The sequence below is a fragment of the Corvus cornix genome, chromosome 9, assembly GCF_000738735.6.
Source record: "Corvus cornix cornix isolate S_Up_H32 chromosome 9, ASM73873v5, whole genome shotgun sequence".
NCBI classification, from domain to species: domain Eukaryota; kingdom Metazoa; phylum Chordata; class Aves; order Passeriformes; family Corvidae; genus Corvus; species Corvus cornix.
In genome coordinates, this window is record NC_046339.1 from 1287037 (window position 1) to 1311965 (window position 24929).

The window sequence follows — 24929 nt, forward strand, 5'->3', positions numbered from 1 at the left end:
TCAACAGCAGCTCAAATCCTCAGCACAGCTCCTCTGTGTGTCAGTAAAACTGGCCCCAAAGCTGCTCTCAGATGTGGGGGTCCCCCACTCCTGTGAGCCCCAGGAAGGGTTCCCACTTCATCACCACATTATCCTGGGACTTCAGAAGCTGTTCCTAACAAAACTCTGGTTTTAAATCAGCCATAAACTTGGTAATTTAATCTTATTCCACCAGACATCTTCATGTCCACAATATTCCGAGTAAGAGTGTTTTAAAATCATGTCTGACAACCCTTTTCATCCAACTGAGCTGGATGGAGAGGCTCAGGAATAAATAGATGTTTGTTTCCCAATCCAACAGCGGCCTTTTCCAAGGAAGCTGATTAATAGCCTGGAAACAGCATTCACTGAAATCCTGGGGACAGTGAAGAGCTTTGGGCTGTAATCCCGTCAGCTCATGGGGGTAACTAATGGCACATGTGCAGACAGACAGTTCCATAAAACCCAGGGCTGTGTCTCACTAGGTGAACTTCCAAGGGCTGCCCAACACCCCACAGCAGCAGCTAAGCTGAGTCTAGAGCTTGAGACTGTGAGCAGGAAAAAACCCATGTGCAGCATCCCTGGTTTTTCATTGCAAAGGTTTCAAAATGCAGGGCAGAGTCCTTCTCCTATTTTCATTTGTGAGGAAAAGGAGCCCTTACCTTTTGGTGTGGGAACGTGGACTGGATCATGGCAGTCTCAAAGCTGTGCGTCCCCTTGAGCTGTGTCTTCTCCCACAGGGCCTTGAGGACTTGCACTGAGTCGCTTTGTATGGACAAAGGTTCTGCAAACAGGCTCTGAAGGAAATGTTGAAAATTATTTCAGGCATTTTTTCACTTGGCCATTACCAGAGAGCATCTTGTTCTCCCAGGGGGACAGCCATGAGAACAGCCAGGGGTTAGTCCAGCTCTCCGTGAGGAGCTCCGATGGATCAATAGGCTCACAACTGGATACAGCACACAATATCTCATTTCCCTTGGGGATTTTGAAGTTTATTGCACATCCCACGTCTCTGAGGTCTGTGGCTCACTGAGGATTGCCCTCCGATGACCATACACAACCTGGGGTTGTAGTGAAATGTTAATTTATCACCACGAGAGCAGCACTGGCCCCTGTGAACCAGCCTGGGTGAGGTGCATCCCCCTGGGAAAACCTGGCATTCCCAGCCAGAGGGAGGAGATGCTTCACCCCCCTGTGGGTTTGTGTGAGTTTGTTGGGAGCTCCTGCAGCTCTCGGCCCTTGTGCAGCAAGAGCAGAGTTTGTGACTGTGCTGGACAGAGAGTGGGATGAAACACAGGAGGGAAAACTCCCCAGGACACTCTCACCACAGAGTACAGGAGGTTTCAGCACCTGGACACTCGCAGGACAAGATGACTCCTTGTTGGGGTGGGTGCTGTCACCCCCAGAGCTCCCTGAGCCAAAGGACAATCAGCATCCAACCTTCCACCTCCATGAATGATCCTGGTATTTCAACAGCACCAAGTTCTTTGTTGCATCAACTGCTCAGTAGTACAGGAACACTGTGGCTGAGAGAACACTTCTTCCTCCCCTGTATCTCCTATGTGATCTTTCAATTAAAGAATGCATTTGCATGCAGGAGCCAAGCTAAGAGTGCGCAAACAAATCTGATTTTCCATACTACAGCTATTTGATTTCACAATATGGGCAATGTCCTTTGAACGTGGGATTCCTGGATGGACTTTCTGTCTCCTCTTTCTGAGCAAACCCATCAAGCCTAATCCTGCTGTCCTGCACTAATCATTTCCCAGTTTCCATCCAAGGGTTTTGAAATATAGTAGGACTCTCCATTAATATTATTTTAATTACCTGACCAGTGTTCTTGAAAAGTATTTATTTCTAGGAACACACACAGGGCAGAGTGATTCAGGCTCTTACATCCACAGCATCCCTCCCTGTGTTGCATTCTGGATAAATCCTGGGTGTTTCCAAGGCTGCCTTAGGATGGGATAAACTGCAGTGAAAGGCCCATGTGTGTTAAGAAACTGAACATGGTGTTTTAATTCAAACCCACCTGTTTCATCCTGAAGTGTGAAAGTGGGGTTCTCTCTTAGTTTCAGACTATTTGTAACCGGTTAGGAAATGCCACACATGTCCAAATACTGGGCTGTACTTGGGAACAGTATTAAACATGGGAAAATCACTTTAGGGCTGGCAGAACAGCTCTGAGCAGATTTACAAATCCTGCTCAGTCCAAACTTCTGCAGGAAAAACCCCAGTGGGTTCTGCCCCTCCACCCTCCTCCTGCAGCCTCGGGGTTGGTGCTGTTCCCCTAAAATCCACTGCCAACTCCTGGCTGCTTCCAAGGCACCTGGCACTTGCTGGAAGTTTTGCCTGAATGAGGACAACATGGTTTGGTCCCACTTTTTTATCCCCAGACTTTGTAATCTCCTGAGCCAGTTTGAATTTGGGGCATTTACCAGAAATATAAAAACTTATAAAGCACAAAATAACTTCAGCCCCATCGAGTGACTTCCTGAGGGGCTGCAAGGGTCACAAACCACTGCGAATTAGAGGTGTATTTAATGAGTTTAACCATGAAACATTCTTTTCCAAGAGCCACATGCACAGCCCAGAGGTGGCCCTGGTTTGTGTCCCCCTCACCTGCTGGAACAGGAACATGATGTGGATCCAGAGCAGAGGCTGCTGGCTCACCAGGGTGAAGCTGGATTTGCTGTACAGGCAGTAGTGGCCCTTCAGGGGACAGCTGAAGAACAGCTTTGCCATGCAACTCTGAACAGTGTCTGCAAGGAAACACATGGAATGTTCAAATCAGCTGCAAACCAGAGAGAAAACTCAGTGCCCAGGAGCGGGGTGCCAGAGCCACGGGGGCAACCATTCCCACTCTGGGGGCCTGGGACACTCCTGCAGGTCAGCAGGGCACTGATGTGTCTGCACCCTTAAAGGAGGAGAGAAATTCAGTGTTCAGTGCTTCAGATCTTCCCCAGTAACCCTTTACTGCCAAATGCACGAGGGGCAGCACAGTCCAGCCAGGCTGCTCACTGTCTTTGTGCTTTCTCGTGTGTTTGGGATATCAAACCATCAGATCCATCAAAACTGTGCGTCCCTCATCCTTATTTAAAGGGTTTGTTGGAAAACCCCTGCCCTGTCAGGCCCCAGCCACGAGGGGCTGACACCTGTGGGATCCCTGCTGAGGTGATGGTTTTAACTGGAAATGAAGCCTTGAGATACACAATTCTGCTTTTGCTGAATATTATAGATCATGGAATGGTTTGGGTTGGAAGGGGCCTTAAAGCCCACCCAGTGCCACCCCTGCCATGGGCAGGGACACCTCCCACTGTCCCAGGCTGCTCCAAGCCCCAATGTCCAACCTGGCCTTGGGCACTGCCAGGGATCCAGGGGCAGCCCCAGCTGCTCTGGGCACCCTGTGCCAGGGCCTGCCCACGCTCGCAGGGAACAATTCCTTCCCAATATCCTATCCAGCCCTGCCCTCTCTCCATGTGAAGCCATTTCCTCAGCAAACTCAAACAGATTTGTCAAAGGATGATAAAATGGTTTCCCCTTGCCAGCTTCTGGAGGGTTTGCTCCCAGCCTCACAGCCATCTGGCCTCTCTGTAGCATTTCTGGCAGATTCCAACAGCCCACTTTTAGGTTTCCTGCATTTTCAGTGACAATCTGACCACTGACACTTTGTTCTGGCAGTGCCTCCTTTTGTACCTCAGGTAAACTCCTTCCTCACATGTTGCACTTCCAGGTGAAATTCTGCATTTATTACATTTCCCTCCCATGTGTTCACGTCTTGATAAGATGAAAAATGTTAAAAACAAGCATTTCTAGCTGGTCTGCTGTTGGACACACAGGCTGCCTCTGCTCTCAGCCTCTCCTCCTCAGGAGATCCAGAAACCGTCTCCACTTAGTCACGTTTTCTCAAAAGCCACAGCTCATTTTTCCAGTTAGGAGATTTTCTTGGAGCATTTTATTCCTTCCCCCTTCTCCCCATGGTGACTCACCAGGACAGCACGAGACTGAGTCACATCCCTGGCCCGTGTGGACCTCCCCACTGCGCTCTCCCACCACGGCCATGGGCAACACGCTCACCCCAGCAGGAAAAAACGGGGCATAAATCCACTGCTCTTGGATCCATGGCATAAAATCCTCTTCTCTTGGATCCATGGCATAAAATCCACACCCTTGGACTACTGGCTATGGGGAAAACTTGAGTTGAATTACCCAATCCTACTGGTTCTTACCCAAACCTGCCAGTGCTCATGTTCAATATAACAGAGGAGTTTGGGAAGCCAAAGGGGTTCACTAGAGCCACCCTAAGTCCTGGGGCACACGAAAGCACATGACAATGTTTCCAAGGAGGCTGTTGACAGATGCTCTTCCACACTGCAGACCCCTCACAGATGCTAAAAGTCCTCCACTCGATGCACTCAACCAGAAATCGAGGCTTGGCCTTGGGCCATGTGTGTGAAAAGCTGATGTTTCACGATGGGAAATGGCTCTTGGCTAAAAGTGACCCTAAACCCTGGTGAAGAGGAGCAGGCAGTCCATCCTTCCTCTTCCCTGGAACACAGCCAGTATTCTTCCAGTTCCAAACATATGGATTGACAAGAAACCTGGGAGCAGAAGGGGCAGAGCTCCAGCCCCTGGGGAGCAGCTGAGAAAAGGCACCCGGGTAGGATCATGTTTGATGGGCTGTGAAGGACATTCCTGAATGCTGCAGGCTGAAAAATGACAAAGGATCTATGGAGAGACAGGAACTCCTGAGGAAGTGCTGAGCAAGGTTTTGTGGGTGCCACTGAGGAGCACATGGAGGCTGAAGGCACGTGCCAAAATCAACACAGCTCTAGACCAGAGTCCTTGCTGGCTGAGCAGAACGGTCCTGGAAAACTGCAGCATTCTTTTGTCACTACCCACTGCAGAAGGCTCCTTCCCAGACAATCTCCCAGCCTCTGGAATGAGCTGAGCCATTACTCAGGGCTTTTGTGCTGTGTTTGATGTGCTGAATTTGGCACTGGCTGATAAGAAGCCCGCGTTTGCTACGTGCATTTTTCAGCGGCTTGCAAGGAATTACCAGGCTCCATTCATAACAGGGAATATCAGTTATTCCAATGTCAGCGAATCATGGAATCATGGAGTGGCTTGGCTTGGAAGGGACCTTAAAGATCACCTCCTTTCACCCCTGCCATGGCAGGGACACCTTCCACCATCCCAGGCTGCTCCAAGCCCCAATGTCCAACCTGGCCTTGGGCACTGCCAGGGATCCAGGGGCAGCCACAGCTGCTCTGGGCACCCTGTGCCAGGGCCTGCCCACCCTCACAGCCAACAATTCCTTCCCAATATCCCACCTAACCCTGTCCTCTGGCAGTTTAAGACCCTTTTCCCCTGTCCTTTCATTGTCTGTCGAGTTCTCCTCCTTCCTCAGCCTGGCTTGGCTTGGCAGGAGAGGCCAAGTACCACAAGGAAAGGATTTTAAAGCATGAGAACATGTGAACAGCACCACAAACCCACCCCACACAGTCACCAAAAGCCCCAGAGGACTGACTGAGACCCCAAGGAAATGTTCCTCCAGTGAAGGAACATTTCTCAGCCCATCCCTTGGCAAGTCCCTGCCTTCCAGCAAAGGATAAACAACAACTTGTTTCTCCTGCAGGAAACAAGGGAATATATGCTGCAATTTTAAAGTTCACAACCAAGTGGCTGTGCCTGGGGAGAAGGAAGAAAATATAACCAGAAGAATGTCAGTAGAGCTGTTAATTGTTACTTATTCCAGCTCAACATGCTGGGCTAAACCAGGAGGGTACAGAGTCACTGGCTCTGGGAACAATTCATGCATTATTTGATTTACATCAGTAATCCTTTACTATTAAATGAAATCTGTTAATAGGAGTAAAAGTATGCTCATAAATTTCCTAAATAGAATCAAACCCACACATAAACATGGAACCAATAGGAAATGGATGCAACTTTTTAAATTTTGGGTTTAAGCTTTTTCAGCTTCCTCAGTTTCCTTTGCCTGACCCCTTCAGTTTGAGCTACAAAAAGTATGCAAACAAAACACATTTATGGGAGGAGAGGGCAATTTTTAAAGCAGGCAGCTTCAAGAAATGCTGCTTTATATTGTTTTTAACACTACTGACTTTGTGTGCAGGGCATAACTCAGGCCAAAGGTTTCACCTCCAGTGAGTTACACCAACACTAACAGAGAAGACAGGGCTGTAACGGGGGGTGGACACCAACAAGGAGGCACTCAGCACAGACTGAACATCCAAGGGGCAAGTCCAGAGGCTCAGAAGTCATAAAATCATCACAGAATCACTGACTGGGTTGGAAGGTCCCTAAAGCTCATCCTGTTCTACTCCGCTTCCTTCCTCTAGACCAGGTTGCTCCAAGCCCCATCCAAGTCCAAGTCCTCTTGTTGATGCCACCACCCATCAGGAGTGTCCCAGCTGCCAGGTAAAGCCCACCTGGAGAGCAGCCTGTTCCAGGGGTGCTCCCAGGGCAGGGTGAAGCTCCCAGGATGTGTTACAGCTATGCGAGGGCAGCCACGGAAGAGCTGGTCACGTTCCCAACACCCTCCCTGTGGCACTGGGATTCCTCCACGGTCTGACAACGTCGATCAGGAGCACGATGGCCATCCTGAGCGGTGGCACTCCCGTTGCCACTGCCTCCCTCACCTCTGGGATGCGTTTGGAATGCCAGTCCTGCAGAAGAAATGCCAGCTCACGTTTGCTGTGTCCCAGCAGAGCAGCGCTGCTCCCCGGAAACGCTCCCCTGAGCCTCCCCAGCTCTGTGATCCCGCTGAAGGACCCGGGGCCCATCTGTTCCCAATCAGGGTCTGGCCGATGGAATGCTGGAATTTATCAGGCCGGAGCAGGGGTGAGCACTGCAGGGGAGCAATGAGCTTTTCCATCCACGCCGGCATCTGGTCCCCATTACCCCTCAGTACCACATAAAACATAATAACAACCACATGGAGGGCCAGCACGCTGCAACCTGCTCCCCCTGCTGCTCCTCATCCTGCAGCCCTCTGCCAGCAATCCCACGGAATGTGTGCTGGATGGATCTCCTCCTGCATGGCACCGAGGAGCCAGGAGTGACTGCTGCAAAGTGGTTCTGATATTTTTCACTGGCTGTCATTGGATGTGGTGTCAGTGAGCGAGGGGGGAATGATTCCATGGTCTGCCAGGGCTCTGTCCGTCCAAAAGGAGCCTGGAGGTGGCAAATCCTTCAGCATCCTTGGCACACAGATATTATCAAATGCTTTCTTCCCAGCAGCTCACTCGACATTCAAAGCTCTGAGCTCTGAGCATTAATGACGGGTTTTTTTATCCAAATCACCTAAAAATCAAGCAGAATTAGAGTGGAAAACAAGGAGCTGCCCTTGTTATAACCACTCCCAAAGGCAGGATACACATGGCCATGACTCTGATCCTCCATTCTGGCAGCTCTGGGATACAAGGAGAGCGAGTCAGAAATCCTCCAGCGTGCAGGGGTCACAAGGTGGGAGCAGCAAGGCTGCAGCAGGTGGGGCTGCAGTGGCTCCAGAGCTCCGTGCAGGAATCAGGGGTGGTGCCAGGAGAAACTGAGTGGATTCAATCCCAGCTGGATGTTGTGGCTGTCCCAAAACCAGCACTGGGACATCGTAACACCAATTACCACAGAATCATCCCAGAACCTGGGAATGGTTTGGGTTGGAAGGGCCTGGGCTGCTGCCATCAGCAAGATCCTGGAGGCACCAGGATGATACAGGATCCCAACCCACCTGGAAAAATATGGGCTGAGGAAAACTCTGCTGAGGTCCATGAAAGCTGAAGAGCCTGGCAAATACGGTGGTTTGGTTTTTGCCTTTTTTTAAGGAAAAGATCCCCAAGGTTAAGAGGCTTCAAGTGATGAACATGATGTAAAAAAATGCCTCAAATTGCTTTAGGTATGCCACAGATGTGGGTCAGGGCACAGGGCTTCACACTAACAAGGAACTGAACCAGTAAATGGATTTTTGTGGGTTTGGGTTCCTCTTTTCTGCCCCAGCTCAAATCCCCTCTCTGACTGCAGAGTTATTCCAAAAAAACTCCCTCATGCACACGAGTCTGGTGTTGCAGCTTGTCTGCTCTGTGAAACGCCCCCGGCTCAGCCCTTTTCTTTAGGATAAAACCTTCTGGCCAACAGCCCAGTCCTAGCACTGCTCCTGCTGTAGGATCATCACCCAATTCACAGCTCTCCCCTGCCCAAGGCACACCCAGCCAAAAATAGTAAATATTAAACAACAGAGCTGACAGGGCAATTTTTCAAGGTCTGTATGAGGCATCTTCAAACTGTCACAGACAGTTCATGGATCCACCCTGACACTTCCTAACCTGCAGCCCTCCCCAGCTGTAAAATCTGACACTCCAGTTAATACTGCATCCATTTGGACGTGGAATATAAATTGAATGAGCTTATAAGTCAACAAGGAGCCTGCAAATCACACCCTGTAAAGCAAAAATACTCTGCGAGGGGTAAGACCTACACAGCAAACATCTGACTCAAGAGCAAGAAAACCAATTTGCAAATCACAGACAGTTTAACAGAGCAGAGGTGCCTATTTTGTGTGTTTTGAACTCGCCTCTTACAACTTCATTGCGTGTTCTCCAGCACCTGGATCGGGGCAGACACTCAGTTAATCCTCCCAGTCATTCCTGATACTGCAAATCTCTTTTCCAGGCTCCAGAGCCCATTTATCTCCACATGGAGGTCTCTGATTTCCCTCACACTCCTGCAGCCACTCTCCTTTACCCTTCAAGTTGAGGCTCTAATTCATGCAGACAATCCCAGAATGGTTTGGAGTGGAAGGTACCTTACAGACCCTCCAGCTCCTGGGCAGGAACACCTTTCCCCGTGTCATCAGTGCCAGATCTGAGGGGTCCTACAGGAGAATTGGGATATTCCCAAGGCTCTGTCCTCACCAGCACGTCACCTTTTGGAGGAGCCTCCAGTCTGGGGTGAAGCAATGAGGGATTCACCCCATTCCCAGACAGGCTGCCCCAGGCCAGACACCACCACCAGCAGAAATGCAAGCAGGGGGTGGAATTCTGGCTAAGAGAGCAGAATTTGGCCCATCATCCCATGGAAATTCTTCTAACTGCCATTAACACCCTGCTGACCCCTGGAGCTGCCACCTGAAATCCCGGGAAAGGCCTGAGCAGGGAAAGGAAAGGTTGGGAAATGTGGAGTGCCCTGGTTTGCTCAGCACGGGGCTGTGTTCTTGCAACACATTCTGCCACTATTTCCTTCAAATACTCTGTGTCGTGAGGGGTTGCTCTGAAGCTCCTATCTTTTCATATCTTCCACGTCTTACATATTACATTTCCAGTTCAGACTCCCACACAGCCAACACAGAACCAGCCACCTATGTTCATTAATATTTTCTAATTTTGTTTTTTCTTCTGAGCACGTTGGTGAAATGTAAAACACGCCTTTGAGTGGGCCCTGTTAGAGTTTGGAGCTCTCTGAAGTGCAATAACTGCAGGTTTTTGGAGAGGTTTCTGCAATATCTGAAATATTAACAGAGCTGTCCCCTGTGGAATGAGCTGGGCTGCATTTCTTCAACAGATTTTGAACGAGTCCCATAAATCTCTGCTCTGCACATGTGTCCCTGCTCAAGGAATTTCCCTAGGAATGCTGGTTGAGGGTTTTCAGGAAATTACAATAGTTTGAATGAATTTAGAAGTAGTCATATGCCTGGGATGTATCATAATAGGTATTGCAGAAAGGAAACTGAGCAATACATTTAAAAATATTCAATATATGGGATTTCATTAACGCGGGGTCAGAGCACTCAGCACTTCAAAAGCCACATTGTTCACTCTCATGTTTTCACTGGAATTTTATGGAACACAAGTTTTATCCTTAATTCTACCAAATAACTATTTCAACTACTAAACTTGGAATTTAAGGTATTTAGGAGATTCTTCAGAAGCATAAGCCTTTAAAATATATATAGAGAAGGAATTATATCCCTTTTTTGAGTGGAAACTGCTTTTCTACTTCTTCACCACTGAGAAAGGAAAGAAATAAATCTTTTATCAACTTCAGTTGATACCTGTTGGAGCTAAAGTGACGTTAGAAGGTGATGTTTGAAGTGACTGAAAATTTAATAAATTAAATTAAATTAAGTTAAATTAAATATATTGAGGCAGCTGCTATTTGGGATCAACATGGCCCAGGGAAGGTTTGGGCTGTGAACAGCTCATGGCTGCCAGTGAGGGGTTGGATGCACCCAAATTCACCTCAAAGGGAATAAGCAGGAGACTCCCAACCCAACCCAACCCAACCCAGCCCAACCCAACCCAACCCAGCCCAAAGTATTCACTTCAAAGAGAAGCAGATCACAGACCCACCTGGGATGAAAGCAGAAAACATTAAAGCACCCCAGGGATTGGTGAGATGGGATCCAACCCATCCCACCAGGGATCTGACCCTGCTGTGCCCTCAGGGAGTTTTGTGGTACGAATGTGAGGGTCCTGACCTGCACTGTCACAATGCAGCTAATTTAATGACATGATAATGAGGAAGGAGACCCAGATCTGCCCCAAACCAACCAGCAGGAGCCTCAGGGATCAGCACAGGGCCCACGGCACATGGACTGTCCAGCACACATCGATCCCTGATGTCCAGCTCCATAACTCCAGCCTGGAGCTGGGAATGTCCCCCTGCCCTGCCCTGCCCAGAGGCTCTGCCACCCCTCAGGGTTCATTCTCTATGGCACCCAAAAGGAAATCTTCACATGAGCCTTCACAGCAGTCTGGGAGAGGTGAGGGATGCAGAGTGACCCTGAAGGAAATGAATCCTGGAAGGTTTCATAAGATTCCATTTGGGAAAGACGTTGTTTTCTAAAGCTGATGTTCCTCCCTGCCCGTGGGGGCTGTGCTGGGGGCCTTTGCTCCCCTTTGCCCAAGCCCTGAGGGTGATGCCATGAAGATTTTTTGCCTTTTCTTTTATACCCCTGTTTTACCTTTTTTACAACTTCTGTATTCTCAGTGCTTTTTGCCTACATTCTTGGACTTGTTTGTCAAGCTGAGAGACTCAACATTTTAGAAGCTTCGTAGCTGGGGATCAGTGTGCCCCAGAGCCCAAGGTCCTCTCCAGAACACATTCTGTAAACCAAGATAGAGCCATCCAGGGGAAGGCTCCTTGGGGAGGGGGGCTCACTTGAGCCTCTCATTAGGGAATCTTTGATAGATATGCTAATTAGTAACACCTATAATGTTATACCCGATGTTGGGGGGAGACACACACACACTCGGTGGGCTGCATCTTGGTGCATATGACCTGGACGTGTGCATCTAAGGTTCCTTACAATAAATACCAAGGTAAAATCCCTTTCCTCCTTCTAACCGTGTTTGACTCTTGATTTTAAGACGAGGAAAAGGCATCAAGGGCAGTCTGGGTGGGCTGCTGAAGCCCTTGGAAAGGCTCATCCCGCTTACCTTCAATCACACACTGCTCAGGGATGGGGATTCTCCTCCCCATCTCCATCACATATTCTTTCACTTTCCCCAGGTTTTCCCTCAAGTGCAGGTACAGCTTGTCCTGGTATTCCACAGGGCCCGTGGCTGCCTCTGCCCTTCCTTCCACGGCCTTTCCCGGGGTCGGTTCTGGCAGATCAGCTGCTGGCAGGTAATCAGCACTTTGGTGTGGAACCAGGGAGTTCCCCACGTGTGCTGCTTCGGGGGGGACCCCGAAAGGCCCTTTGTCATGGTTCTGGCTGAGGTAGATCTCAGAGAAGGAGATGCCAGCAGGGATCTCTCCGTTCTCCTCGTCTGGCCCCCCCTCCGAGCTCGCCCCCTTCATCCGGAGCGTGTGCAGGGCCAGGCTCTTGGACCTGCAGGGGGAGGAAGGAAGGGAGAAAGGGTTTGGAATAGATGCAGGGCACAAAAATCCCCCCAAAATGTGCTCTGTGCAGCTGCCTCAGAGAGCTGAGTGTGGGGCTCACCGAGCCAGGGGCAAGAACCTTCTGGGAAATCTGCATTTCAAAAGCCAAGCTCAAGCCACAGCTTTAATAAGCAAGTGAAATGAAATAATATCCAAATGATATCCACATATCCCAACATCTGCCACGGGGGGAGTGAGGCAGCCTCTCTGCAAGGATCTTATAACCCCAGGAGTGGCGTGGCTGCTTTATCAGTCACATCATAAAAATGCCAACCAGCACTGCACTGAAGCAGGCCCCAGCCTCCAGCTCCTCCTGCCCTGGATCCGCATGCTGGGGGTGGAGGGGAGCCTCTGTGGGAGCACAGAGGGCAGAAGTGCCTGGAAGGGCAAATCCTGGAGCAGGAAGAGCAGAGCTCTGTGTGGAGCTGTGGGGCAGGGACAGCCTGAGGACCCTGTGGGTCACATTGCTGTCATTGATAAATACTGTTAGTGATAAAACCCCAAAAAAGCTCGTGGTACCTTCCTTTCCGTGATATCTCAATGCAGTTATTTTCCTGCCCCTTGTGCTGCCTTAGGGCACAGAGAGATTAAATGGGTTCCCCAGAGCAGCTGGGGCTGCCCCTGGATCCCTGGCAGTGCCCAAGGCCAGGCTGGACATTGGGGCTTGGAGCAGCCTGGGACAGTGGGAGGTGTCCCTGCCCATGGCAGGGAGTGGCACTGGATGGGCTTTGAGGCCTCTTCCAACCCAAACCATTCTGGGATTCAGAAAGATTTTATGTGGCCTTTAAGTTAATGGATGCAAAAACTGGTTAAAATTAGGCTGATGCTGCCTGTGGGTATTGCATGAGCAGACCAAACCCTCCATGTTTGGATAAAGCTTTATGACAAAATCGATCTCCCTGAGCCCCTCACACATTTTCCAGAGCCATACCTGTTAAACCTCATATCCTTCCTTTCTTCTTTAGAGACCTGGCCCAGGCTGTATCTCCTCACCGAGCCAGGGGTGCTGTTGTCCACATTTATTTTCTCTTCAAAAGCCTGGATTTTAACTTGGAGCTTTTCATCTTCTTCATTGTCATTCATCACAGATTTTAAATCATCCAGTGGTACAGGACATTCTGCCTCAGGGTCGTTTTCCATCCTGAGGAAGCAGAAAGCAGAGGTTTAACCCTGGCACATTTTGTTCATGGTGCTGATGCTGTGTTTCTGCCTGGGACTTGTCCTTTGGATCTGGTAAAATAATTATGTTTAAACAGAGATTCCCTGAGATTATTTCCAGGAACATGTTCTAGATCAATGTCTCTGATGGATCAGAAACACTGAACACCTCTGACAGCCCTGGATTAGAAACTGCCAAGCACAAGCAAATCACAACTCCTTCCGTGATAGGCAAAATTTTTTCATCTGAACTCAAACCACTCTCTCAAAATTGCTAAACACTGACTTATTGCATTATTCTCACAAGGCAAAAGTCAAGCTATTTGCAGACTTTATAGAATTCTGTGGTTTTAAAGCTTTGACCAAAGTACATGCAGTTCTTACTGAATTATTGCACTCTGAGAAAGAAAAAAATCTTTTAAAACTCGGGAAAAGTTCTGAGCAATGTGACTCCAGTTCAGCAAAGAGAAAATGAAGAGTTAAAATGAACCTGTAGGACTGCAGGACAAGCAGTTTTCTTTTGGATTTGTTATGTTAGTCTTAAAATCACAGAATGGTGGAACCTTGGAATGGTTTGGTTGGAAAAGACCTTAAAGCCCCTCCAGTGCCACCCCTGCCACGGGCAGGGACACCTTCCCCTATCCCAGGCTGCTCCAAGCTCCAATGTCCAGCCTGGCCTGGGACACTGCCAGGGATGGGCAGCCACAATACATAACTTTTAAATGCAAAATCCAAAGGTAACTTTCACATAAATTGAAGGGAAGCTGTTGATCTTACAGGACAAAAAGAAATCTGCTGGGAAAAGACACTGCTGGTAAGAATGTGCTGGATTCCCTCAAACAGATTTGAAAATGGCTTTTTCTGGGTTCCTTCATCTCTCAGAGCCTGCAGAGAGACTCAGCTCCTCTCAAGATGTGTTCATTTGCCCAAAACCTGAATTTTGAGCATCTTTACCCTGCCTTGAAGATGCTGCAGCAGCAGCAGGACTGGATTTCCCAGGAGGTGCATCATTGCTCCTCCCCCTCTCCCTCTCCTGCTGGGATGATGTGCAGGCTCCCATCTCACTCCTGCATCTCGGGAGTAACTGGCACAAAAAATCACGGAGGCAGCACAAAGCAACCAGGAATCTCTTGGAGAATCAAGGGGGATTGGACAGTATTTACTTTTTAAACTCTGCCCACAGCTCTAAAACAAATTTGTTTTGCTTCTGACCATTTCTTTGTTTGACTTCCTTTTTTTTCCTCTGATGAACAAACATCTGAATAGCTAAATCTGTAAAACATGGATACATAAAACCACAAGTGAGGGGTTTAACACAGCCCTTCCAAAGCAGCAGAGTCTCACAAGTCACGCTCGCAGTGGGGAAGCCCATTAAAAACTCCCCAAACTGCAGATTACCAGTTGTAAAAAGCCAGGTTTTTAAAAAACAACCAGAAACACGGCATCACAAAATGCACTTTTCCACTTGTTTTGATAAAGGCAGTTCAGGATTTTTCTCAGGGGAGCTGGCAAGTTTTGTCTTGCTTTGTTTTTAATTTAAGCAAGATCTCATAATGTATTAACACTGAGGAGCACTTGAAAAATATTCTGTAATAAAGAGCCTTGATGTGACCTTTCCTAACAAATCTTTCTGGGGATGTAGGACGAGATTTAATTTATTGGAAAGCAGTCCCTCCACCACAGCTCCCAACACTGCTCCCATTGTGGGAGCTCAGCTCTAAGGAAAACTTCTGTTACCTGTGTAAATACGGGCAAAGCCTTGGGACACAGAGAGGGGATTGATGGACTGATGGGCTGTGGCAGTGACAGACCCCAACCAGGGAGCCTTGGTGAATGTTTGGAATTAAAAATTGTGTTTCAAACAGCACCTCTTTGTCCAGCATTCTCCTGTTGAGCTCCCGTGGCTTTGTGAAGGGAATACAAGGGAATACTTCTCCTAAAGAACCATAAAATCATTATGCTTAGAAAAGAAATGCAGATTAATCCCATTTTCCATATGTAGAGCAGAAAAAAGTCACTCCTAGGGTGTGAAGGGTGGGCTCCTCAAGCCACCATCTCATTTTTGCCCTGCTGGTGCCAGGATTTCCAAGTGGGAAGCAGAGGAACTCCAAATGCCCATCCCTGGGCACCACGAGCTCTCCTGTGCACCGGCCTTGTGCTCACATCAGTTTCTTGGGAAGCCAAAAGCACAAACCCCACACAAAACCCTCAGTGAGGGCTCCATCCCACCCCACTGGGATGCCTGGCAGCCCTTCCTGCTGGGCCCCCCTTCCAGCTCCACTCAGACCAACCACTGTCTGCAGTCTTGGCAAGAGGCACTGGGCCATTGCTGAGGCTGTGGAGCAGGATCAGTTTACACCAAAGCTGGCTGCAAGAGGAGAAGGATGCACGAGCTCATGGAGAAACCATAACAACAAAGACAGTGCTGGGCTGTGATGGCTTCATCCTTTTAAATCCTCTGGACAAGTGCACCTCAATGTCTCAGTGTAAAGGACATTTCTCCAGAGCAGCAGCACCATCAGCACATCACCAGCGGGGTGCTCACAGTGGGAAAAAGAACATCCCAAGGGGAGGTTGATGAAAGTACACCTGGGATTGTGGCCTGGGCTTCACCTCCGTGCATATGGATGCCCCAACGATGGATTGGGTACCTGTGGTTTGTTAAGGGAGAGAAAATCACCTCCTCAAACAGGATGGACAAGAAAGTTTGAAGAGGGCAAGCGGTGAGGAAAAAATAATGGAATTGTCAGCAGAATCCCAGACTGGTTTGGGTTGGAGGGACCTTAAAGCCCATCCCATTCCAACCCCCTGCCATAGGCAGGGACACCTTCCACTACCCCAGGGTGCTCCAAGCCCATCCAGCCTGGCCTTGGGCACTGCCAGGGATCCAGGGGCAGCCACAGCTGCTCTGGGCACCCTGTGCCAGGGCCTCCCCACCCTCTGAGTGAAGAACTTCCTTGTACTTAACCTAAATCCCTCCTTCCTCAGTGTAAAAGACAATTCCAAGCAGCCACAGCACTGAGGAGCAGCACTGGTGCAGCCTGTTGTGCTCAGTTCTTGCCCAGAACGAGGACTTTGAAGTTTTCTTTCCCTTTAATTGACTACACTGTACCTCTAGGCTGGACAAGTCCATTAAAACCCCATATATGTTCTTTAAAAGCCCCTCTGGGACAGAGTAACTTGCAATTTTGGGACAGTAAGGAGCAGCAGAGCATAGTCTGGTTTTAATTATGCTGCCCAGTCCCTGCATGTAAAATTCCCTGTGTCAAACAACGCCGGGCCAGCCATGGCTCTGAAGAAATCAGCTTCTCCTTGTGTAAACACACGAGTTTTGGAAGGAATGGTTATAATCCAGGCACACAGATTAAAATCCTGTTTTCCTTTCACAGCACAAACACTCTGGGTTGGTGCTCTTTAGAAACCACTGCAGCTCAGTGACTGCAGCAGCTCCAGAGCTGGGAGGGCACTTCCATGTTCACATCTGGACTGGTCCCACTTCCCAAGCACGAGTCAGAATCAACTCAGCTTAAATCAGCAGAGAACTCTGGTTCAGCCTTGTCTGATTTAGCTGATACTCTGCTTGACACAGGCCTGAAATGTAACACCAAATAGCTAAAAACTGAAAAATCAGTATTTTGCTGTGATCTCTGACAGCCATGTTGAGATAACAAAGGCACACAGGGCTAGGAAGGGAATGAAATTTAAAAGAAATAAAGAAATAAATAAAATCAAGGAGCAGAGAGAGAAAATAATCTGTGACCACACTCACACAGACAATGAAGCTTCTGCTCTTCAGTCAGTCCTTAACAAAGGAATTTTAGAGAAACGGGGAAGCAGCAAGATTTTGATGAAAACCTTTTCTTGTTTTTAACTGGGTATTTTTAGCAGCTCTAGAGATAAACGTTAAGCACAGAATACAATAAGGAATAGGAATATCACAGTATTTTAACAAATAAAGTAACTTTTCAGCCATAAATGGAGGGACCACGATGGGTTGTGAATGCCAAGGGCTGGTTTCTGCTGAGGTTCTGCCGCCAGGTGAAGCTTGGACATTTCTCACAGCCTTGTAGTCAGATGAGGGGCTCTATCTGGGCTCCTCTCCTTTTTCAGTTTTACCTCTCTCCAGGACACCAATTAATTGTCTCTCCACTGACCTCAGTGTTTTGGCTCCACCGCTCCCAGGCTGGCTCTAGCGCTGTCCTTCACCTTTAGGAGTTTTCTGACATCTGTGTTCCATTTTTTCAAAGAATCACTATTCCTCTGTGCCCCCCTGACCTATTGCAGTACACACAACTCTAATTAGAAGTCTCTCACTAATTAGAAGTGGCTGCCACCATGTATTTAAATAACACTTCTATCCTCACCATGACGAACACCACTATGCTTTAACTTCAGTATGCACAGTCAGAAGCAGCTGAGTGAGCAGAACATCTCGCTCTGGATGCTTCAGAAATCTTTTTCAGACTTTTCTTAGGCAAATTTTCACCAGGGAGCTCCGCCAGCCATTGTTCTCACCACCCTCAGTGGGCATTTTCTGGAACAAACTCGATGATAATTGTGAGGCCTGACTTCACTGATTTATTTTTAACTGAGGCTTTTTAGCTTGCTTAGGTCTACTTATCTGGGTCATGGCTTTCTTCATGGCAATGGGAATATAATTAACAGGAATTTCGCTGCCTCACAGGGCCCTGGAGAGGGCTGAGGCTCTGTCAGACCCACAGTACCTGGCTCCTGCCGCGCCGTCGGTGTCGAGCTGCCGCACGAGCAGCTTGGCGATGGCAGAGAAGCTGTTGCTCATGCGATAAATGTCCCTGCTCTGGGAGCCCAGAATGCTCGAGAAGGTGTCGGTGAGGCTCTTGATCTCCAGCAGAAGGATGTGGTGAAAGGAGTGCTCCATGTTGGCCAGCTGGTTCACCAGATACAGCAGGGACGTCCTGGCTCGCTCCTGGGCAGCGTGAGGAGATAAGAACAGCGCTGAACACAGGAATTCATTGTTTGCTGCTGTGAGGGGTTTGTGTGCTGGGACTGAGTCACTGTCCCTGGGGAAGAGTGGCTGCCCCATGATGACAAAGAGGCAGCTGCCTCGTCTATTTGTGGTTACACTGAAGTGACTTTTGTTCCTCTTGGTGTTACCTAACCCAGCCTAACTCAGGACATCTTGTCTCCTCCTCAGGCCTCGAGCCAGATCCCTGAAGGCTCTTTAAGGGCCCTACACTGTTCTGGGTTGCTAGATCAGCCTGGCTCAGTGATCAGGGCCCCAGCAGCACTGAGCTCCCCTTTCACCTGTGATGCACCTGGCTCAGCTACTTGATAAAACCAGAGAATGGTTTGGAAGGGACCTTAGAGATCACCCAGTCCCACCCCTGCCATAGGCAGGGACACTTTCCATAGGCCAGGTTGCTCCAAGCCCCATCAACACCTCCAGGAATGCAGAACATCCAGCCTGGAGCTGAACATCTCCAGATCAGGGTTCCTCTGTTACAGTTGTCCTAATTAGATTGGATTCCACAGTCCTACAAATACCCAAGTGGGAAAAGCAGTGGAAAACCCAGCCACTAACTCAGGAACTCCCATCAGATCCTTCACTGGGGTAACTGGGCATGGCCCCACTCAGGGAAGCCCACTTGGTGCTCAGCAGATGGATACAGAAATTGGGAGATGTTTGGATTTCAGCGCCTGTGCTGAAACACAAACAAAGGCAAAAATAAACAGTTTTCTTCTTCCCAAGGGCCAGCAGGGAGCTCATGTGCCATGCACGTGCTCTCGGCTCTGCAGGGCCCCAGCCCTATTTCCTCCTCTCTTCTGGGACCTCGTAACCAGAGAGCAAAAACTGCTGGAAGTTTGATTCCAAATCCAGCTGGGCCATAAAAATACTCAGGAGACTTTGGCAGGACATGGCCCAAGCATCACGGGCATGGCTTTTTGTGAAGAGCAAGTCAATGTAACTGAAGGAAAAGCAGCTCTGCTGCATTGTGCCATGACAGAGATAAATGGGAACAGTGGATCAGACCAGTTGCTTCCCTTCAGCCATATGGGGAAAACTCCAGCTACACCCTGGGCTGGGCTGATGTGACGAAGGAGCTTTTTCCTCAATGGCTTGAACGAGGTTGACTTTTTGGTGCACAGTCACTCATTTATTTGAAAGCTGATCCTTCCTCCAAGAGATAAACACAGGCTCAATTAACATTTAAAACACATTTTTGTTTTCTAAACAAACTGTGCAGCAGACTAAATGGAGGAGCAGTTTTGACCATTTTCCTGTCACTTTGATCCAGCTGGAGAGTCTCCAGCCATGCTGAAATGCTGCTACTCGCCTGGAGTGAGGTAAAAGAACAATAAACTCGCCTGAGTAATATAATATGTAACTGTTATACAAAACAAAATTACAGCAAAATAGCTCAACATGAAAGCAGCCGTTATCCCTGCCACAATTCCTACCCAAAATGTTTCACAAAGCCTATTTGGATGCACATAGCCCCTTGTTATTTCAGCAGTGCCTATTGGATGGATTCGTGTATTTTCTCATAAGCAGCCCTTGCATTTTATGGCATTACATCTGCCAGAAGGTGAAGAGCTAAAGCACAAGCAATGATGTGTGGCAAAGTGCTGTGCTTTTTCCTTAAAAAAGGGTTCAGGAGGCTACTAAAAGATCCCAAGGCTTTCAGGAATAACTCCAGCTCCCACATGGTTCAAAACATAGGGAAAAAAATTAAGTGTCCAATTTCCCTGAGCCCCAAGATGGTTTTTTCTTTACACAAATTTACAGTTAAGGGACAAGCTCTGATTTCAGCTTGCCCCCCGAGAGTGTTGCTGACACCAACAGAAGTGGTGTGTGTAAACACGGGGCAACCTTTCAAACCCAGAGCTCTCCTCTCTCCTGGCGTCCCTGGAAGCACAAGAGGCTGCTTCTAGGAGCCAGCAAGGATTTGCTGCTCAGATCCGCACTCCCGCCCGTCAAGGGCCAAGCTTCAATCCTTGCCACCTCTTTTCCCCAGGCAAGCCTTCCAGTGAAATAAAACATCAACAAATAAAATTCCAGCACTGCCATTGATGTTTCCTTCCCCGCGTGTTTTGCTTGGCCGGGACGGGGATGCTGATTCCCATCTGAGAAGTGGCAGCATATCCATGGCACGGCTCCGTGACAGGAAAGGGAAGAGGGGGAGAAGTGATGAGGGAGGGTTTTGGGAAGGCCTTGACACGGGGGGCTGTGAGATGAGACCATCAGAGGCACACATGGGTTGATGGTTGGACTTGATGGTCTTGGAGGTCTTTTCCAGCCTGGGAGATTTTATGATTCCATGAGCTCATCTATGCTCAAGAATCAGCCATGGAGGCATTTCTTTCTCCTTTCAGGTGAGATGATTCCTTTTCCAAGGCCAAGTTGGACGGGGCTTGGAGCAACCTGGGATAGTGGAAGGTGTCCCTGCCCATGGCAGGGGAATGGGATGAGCTTTAAGGCCCCTTCCAACCCAAACCACTCTGTCATTTTAAGATCTTCCATAATTCAGAATTATTCACACTTTCTAGAGAGCAAAGCAAGAGAGGAGCCGTTGATCTCCTGTTGGAACATTCACCTCTGCCGCCCTTTGCGTGCTGTTTTTATCCCTGTTTGTGAATCTGGAGCGCAGGGTCCCCGGACACCAGCGACAAACACAGCAAACAAATGACAAATGTGTCCTCCCCATGGGCTGGGATGCTGCTGAGTCAGCAGCTTCCCAAAAAATCAGACTCATGACACGGGACACTGTGCCAGCCACTCAACACTTACTCCAGGGAGATTGGAGATTAATTGTTTAGTGCAGGCTGTGTGTGCTCCGCTCAGTAGATTGGTGTAGCCACATAAACCAACAGGTTAAAAAAATGAGGAGAAAATATTCTTGGAATCCTGTCTTTGTAAACTTTGTGTAGCCTGTAAGTTCCAGCACTACATGAAATCCAACAGGGCCACTTGGTTCCTCGCTTATTCTTGGTATTGGTATAAAACAATCACAGCAACAAAAGGCAAAATAAATAAATTCAGCCCCTTTGAAGTAGCAGAACTCAGCGGAAACGGAGCCTCAGAGACACCCAGATGGGGAGAGCTGGTTCAACACCCCAAAACAGAATCCGAATTAAATCCTTCGGTTCTGAGCCCAGCTGTGCTCAGCTGAGGATTGGCTGGTTAGCAACTGTAAAGCTTCTAGAAAATGCTGACTCTCAAGTACGAAATGCAGAATTAAATGTGGTCACCTGCAGATCTTACAAAAGTAAAACTTGCTGGGGGATGGAAGTAAACAAGGAGAGAACAACAAACTTCATTTGGCTCCCAGGGCCTCAATGGGATTTTGGCTCCTCTTCCCACACAACAGAAATAAGAATTACAAAGCCAAACCAAATCTGGTTTTGATTCTTCTGAGATAAATTTAATTTTACATTAATATAAAGCTCCAGATCAGTAGAAACAGCAAGGATGGTGTCTTCCTGTGCTGCACCCCCAGCGCTCAGACACCCAAGGCCCAGCCAATACACACCCAAATTAAATGCCAGAGGGGGAAGGACTGGAATAAGATGGTCTTTAAGGTCCCTCCCAACCCAAACCATTCCATGATTCTGTGGCAGGGCAGTCTGGTTACTTGTGAAGAAAGAAATACGTGAATGTATTACTTTATACAGGATTAAAAGCAACCCAAACCAACCCAACCCCAAACCCAACCAAGCCCTTTTGTATCCCACTTTACCTCATCAAGATGTCCAACAGCTCCGAAGATCTTTGCCATCTGCCCAATCAAAGTGGGAAAACTCTCCCCAATTTCCCTCAGTGTGGGAAGGAAAGGGGCCAAGGCTGCAGGTTCGTAGCTGGATATTTCCAGAAGGATGTTTAGAACCACTTCACTGTGGTTGGGGTCTCTCAGGTGTCCAAATAAAAATGGCAAACACTCCTTCAGCACCTGTTAAAAATCAGAAACAAAGTGAAACCCTATTTTGAATTGTGAACATATATAACCAGAGGAGACACAACCAGCAGAGTGATAAAAATAAACCACTAGACTTTGAGTTAATAGAAGAATTTTCCACCCTTGGTGACCTTTGCATGGAGCTGTTGCTGAGGTCAATCCAAGTTCAACTGAACATATGGAATAAGGGTAAGCTCTGCTTTAAGATATGGCAGTTATGCATAAATAAGGAAATGCCCAATTAAAAAATAAAAGAAGACCAAAAAACCCCCTTTACCAAATATTTTCCTTGCTCTAGGCCAGTCTATATTTTATTGATGAAAACAATGTAAGACTCAGCCTTCCTCAATGACACAGTAAATTAAAGTACTTGTAGAAATTTTTGAGTTCCACCAGAAACTAAACAATGTGACAAGGTCAGGAGCTGGAACAGAGGGAAATACAAGGGGCAAGACCATCATTGCATAACAAATGTGCTGTAGGTAAGTTGTCATTTCTTGTAAGAACCCAGTTTCAGGAGGCTGAGGGTGTAGTCCTTGGAGCCATCTGCCAAACTGGATGCAGTGTGTACAAGTCCCCACCGAGGGATTAATGCAGGGTAAACACAGGCACACAAATGCACCTTGGATTCAGGGAAAATGCTGCATCTGTGGAAAAGACACTCAGACACAGACACGGGGCATAAAACAACCTGTTCTTCTGTTCTTTATTTTTGAGGATTACCAGTTCTCATCAGTTCCTAAATCATTTTAATTGTCCTTGACATGGATTTTAATACAGTTCATGTACTCCGACAGAAACACAGTTATGGGAATTCACACTCAGCTGACAGAGGAAGAGCCAAAAACATTGGAGACAAATGGTTTAACCCAAACCTTTTGGTCCAGCAGAGTCATTGTTCTGTTCTCCTTACGACTAGGTGGAAAACTTGGAATGGGGTTAAAGCATTTACAGGGAATTAGCGTAGGAAGGCACTGCCCTGCATGTTGTGGGATTCCTCCCTCACCAAGCCTGTGAAACACAAACCCCTCAAAAGGAGGGGCAGCGTTGAGCAGGGAGATATTCCCAGTGTGGTTTACCCCCAGTTCTCTCTTCCTGGCCACGGTGTGCAGGAGCCTGAGGAGGTGGAGCTGCTCGGCCGGGTCCAGCTGGGCCATGGGTGCCACCAGGTCCCGCAGGCAGGCGTGGATCGGCTGCGGCCGCTTCTCGTAGAGCGCGGGCAGCACGCGGAGCAGCATCGAGTTCCCTGGGGACACAGCAGGGACAGGGACCAGCTGTCAGGCAATGCCCAGCACTGGAGAGAGCCCCACAACACCAGCACACCCCTGGAGACACCGGCTAGAACAGTCACAGAACGGTTTGGGTTGGAGAGACCTTAAAGCTCATCTCGTTCCACCCCTGCCCCGGGCACCTTCCCTACACCAGGTTGCTCCAACCTGGCTTTGAAGGATCATCAGTACAAAACCAGGGAGGCATAAAGCTGCAGGAAATTATATATTTGGCCAAGAAGCCAAATAAATTACCAAAATAGAACAAATCATTGCAGGCGTAACAACATTGTGTAAAAAATCCCCACTAATTCCTATTAATTATCATTTTATTTCTGAATATCATGAGAACACTGCTTAATAAACTTTCAGATTTAGATGATGCTCTGTTGAGTCCTAGGCCAAACTAAGTGTGATTTCAATTAACAGAGAAACAAAAGAAGAGAGAAAGAAGGAGAGAAATGACAAACTACAAAGAAAAACGACAAAACCAGCAAAAGACAAAAACTATAATTCTTCTTTGCTGAGATGCAGATTTTCAAATTAAATAAGCATCATATGAAAGGAATAGTTGGTTGATAGAGAACTAAACACACATTTGAACAGAAATAGTTAAGGGTGCCATTTCCAGGAATAGAAAGGAGCCAGAGAGAGCCAACTGCAGACAGACAGAGATATGCTAAACCCTCTCTCACACGTTTTCTTAAGATGTCTGTGCATAATGCAATTTGAAGCCCAGGCTCATACCAAAATATATAACTTCACATTGCAGTACATGCCTGCCTCCATGGATTTAAGTTTCACTTGAGCAACATATGGAAAACATCTGCCTATTTCAACCTAGCATGGCTCCTTTCTGTAAACCCTTGGAAGTCCTCACGGTCTCTTTGGATTTGGTTTCCAAGAGGAATCAGCTCTCTGGCCTGCTGCTTTTTCTCCCATTTAAATCTGAGCTGGATAACTTTGGAAGATAAGCAGATCTGTTCATGGATGGTAGCAAAAGGATATTTGGGTTCAGGCTGGAGCACGTGGGGCTCTTGCAGGATACAGAAATACACCCCAGGACATGGTTGGGTCTCACAAGCTCCCCCCTGAGCCAAGAAACAAGCACATAACTCACTGCAGGTTCAGACAGCTCTGAGCCCAACAGCTCGTAATGATCCCTGAGGGGTCCTGATCCTTCGCAGGAGTGTCTCTCCACTCCAGCCAGCCACACTTCTGCACCTTCTCCTGCCTGGAGAATCCCTGGCTGCTGCCTGAAGGCCGCTCCGAGCCCCCTGTGCAGCCCCAGCAGTGCCAAAGGCGAGGTCAGACCCCACTCCCACCCCACAGCAAATTTATCTTGTTCTGTTCTACACAATCACAAAGGCCAGGGGCACCAGAAAGAGATTTGCTGATGAATCACCCTGAAAAGATGAGCAAGCTGCTCCATTCTGGCCATTTTCTAACCACATTCCCTGGGCTCTTCCTGATGTTCCCAGTGGATGTGGATAAAAAGTGTCACCACTAACACTCCATGGGATTGATGCCAAGCACCAATCCCCCCAAAGGGAGAACTTGGACATCAGGAAAAGGTTCTTCACCAGAGGGTGCTGGGCATGGCCCCGAGGCTGCCAGAGCCCCAGGGGTGTTTGGACACCGCTCCCAGGGAGGC

General features: G+C 48.3%; 1 protein-coding gene across 7 annotated transcripts in view; it reads right to left on the reverse strand.

Annotated features, from left to right (window-relative positions):
- Positions 1 to 24929, reverse strand: part of VEPH1 (ventricular zone expressed PH domain containing 1) — a 60667-nt gene that overhangs the window by 9840 nt on the left and 25898 nt on the right. For 6 of the 7 annotated variants that reach the window (XM_039557183.1, XM_039557184.1, XM_039557186.1 and 3 more), the window contains 7 exons: positions 23087 to 23253; positions 21792 to 22001; positions 17799 to 18019; positions 12848 to 13057; positions 11472 to 11866; positions 2641 to 2780; positions 681 to 815 (listed from right to left, as the gene is read on the reverse strand). In XM_039557183.1, coding sequence (XP_039413117.1) covers positions 681 to 815; positions 2641 to 2780; positions 11472 to 11866; positions 12848 to 13057; positions 17799 to 18019; positions 21792 to 22001; positions 23087 to 23253 — 1478 coding nt within the window. Of the gene's footprint in view, positions 1 to 680; positions 816 to 2640; positions 2781 to 11471; positions 11867 to 12847; positions 13058 to 17798; positions 18020 to 21791; positions 22002 to 23086; positions 23254 to 24929 lie in introns of those variants that run through there. The other variant, XM_019284739.3, reaches the window with a different exon arrangement.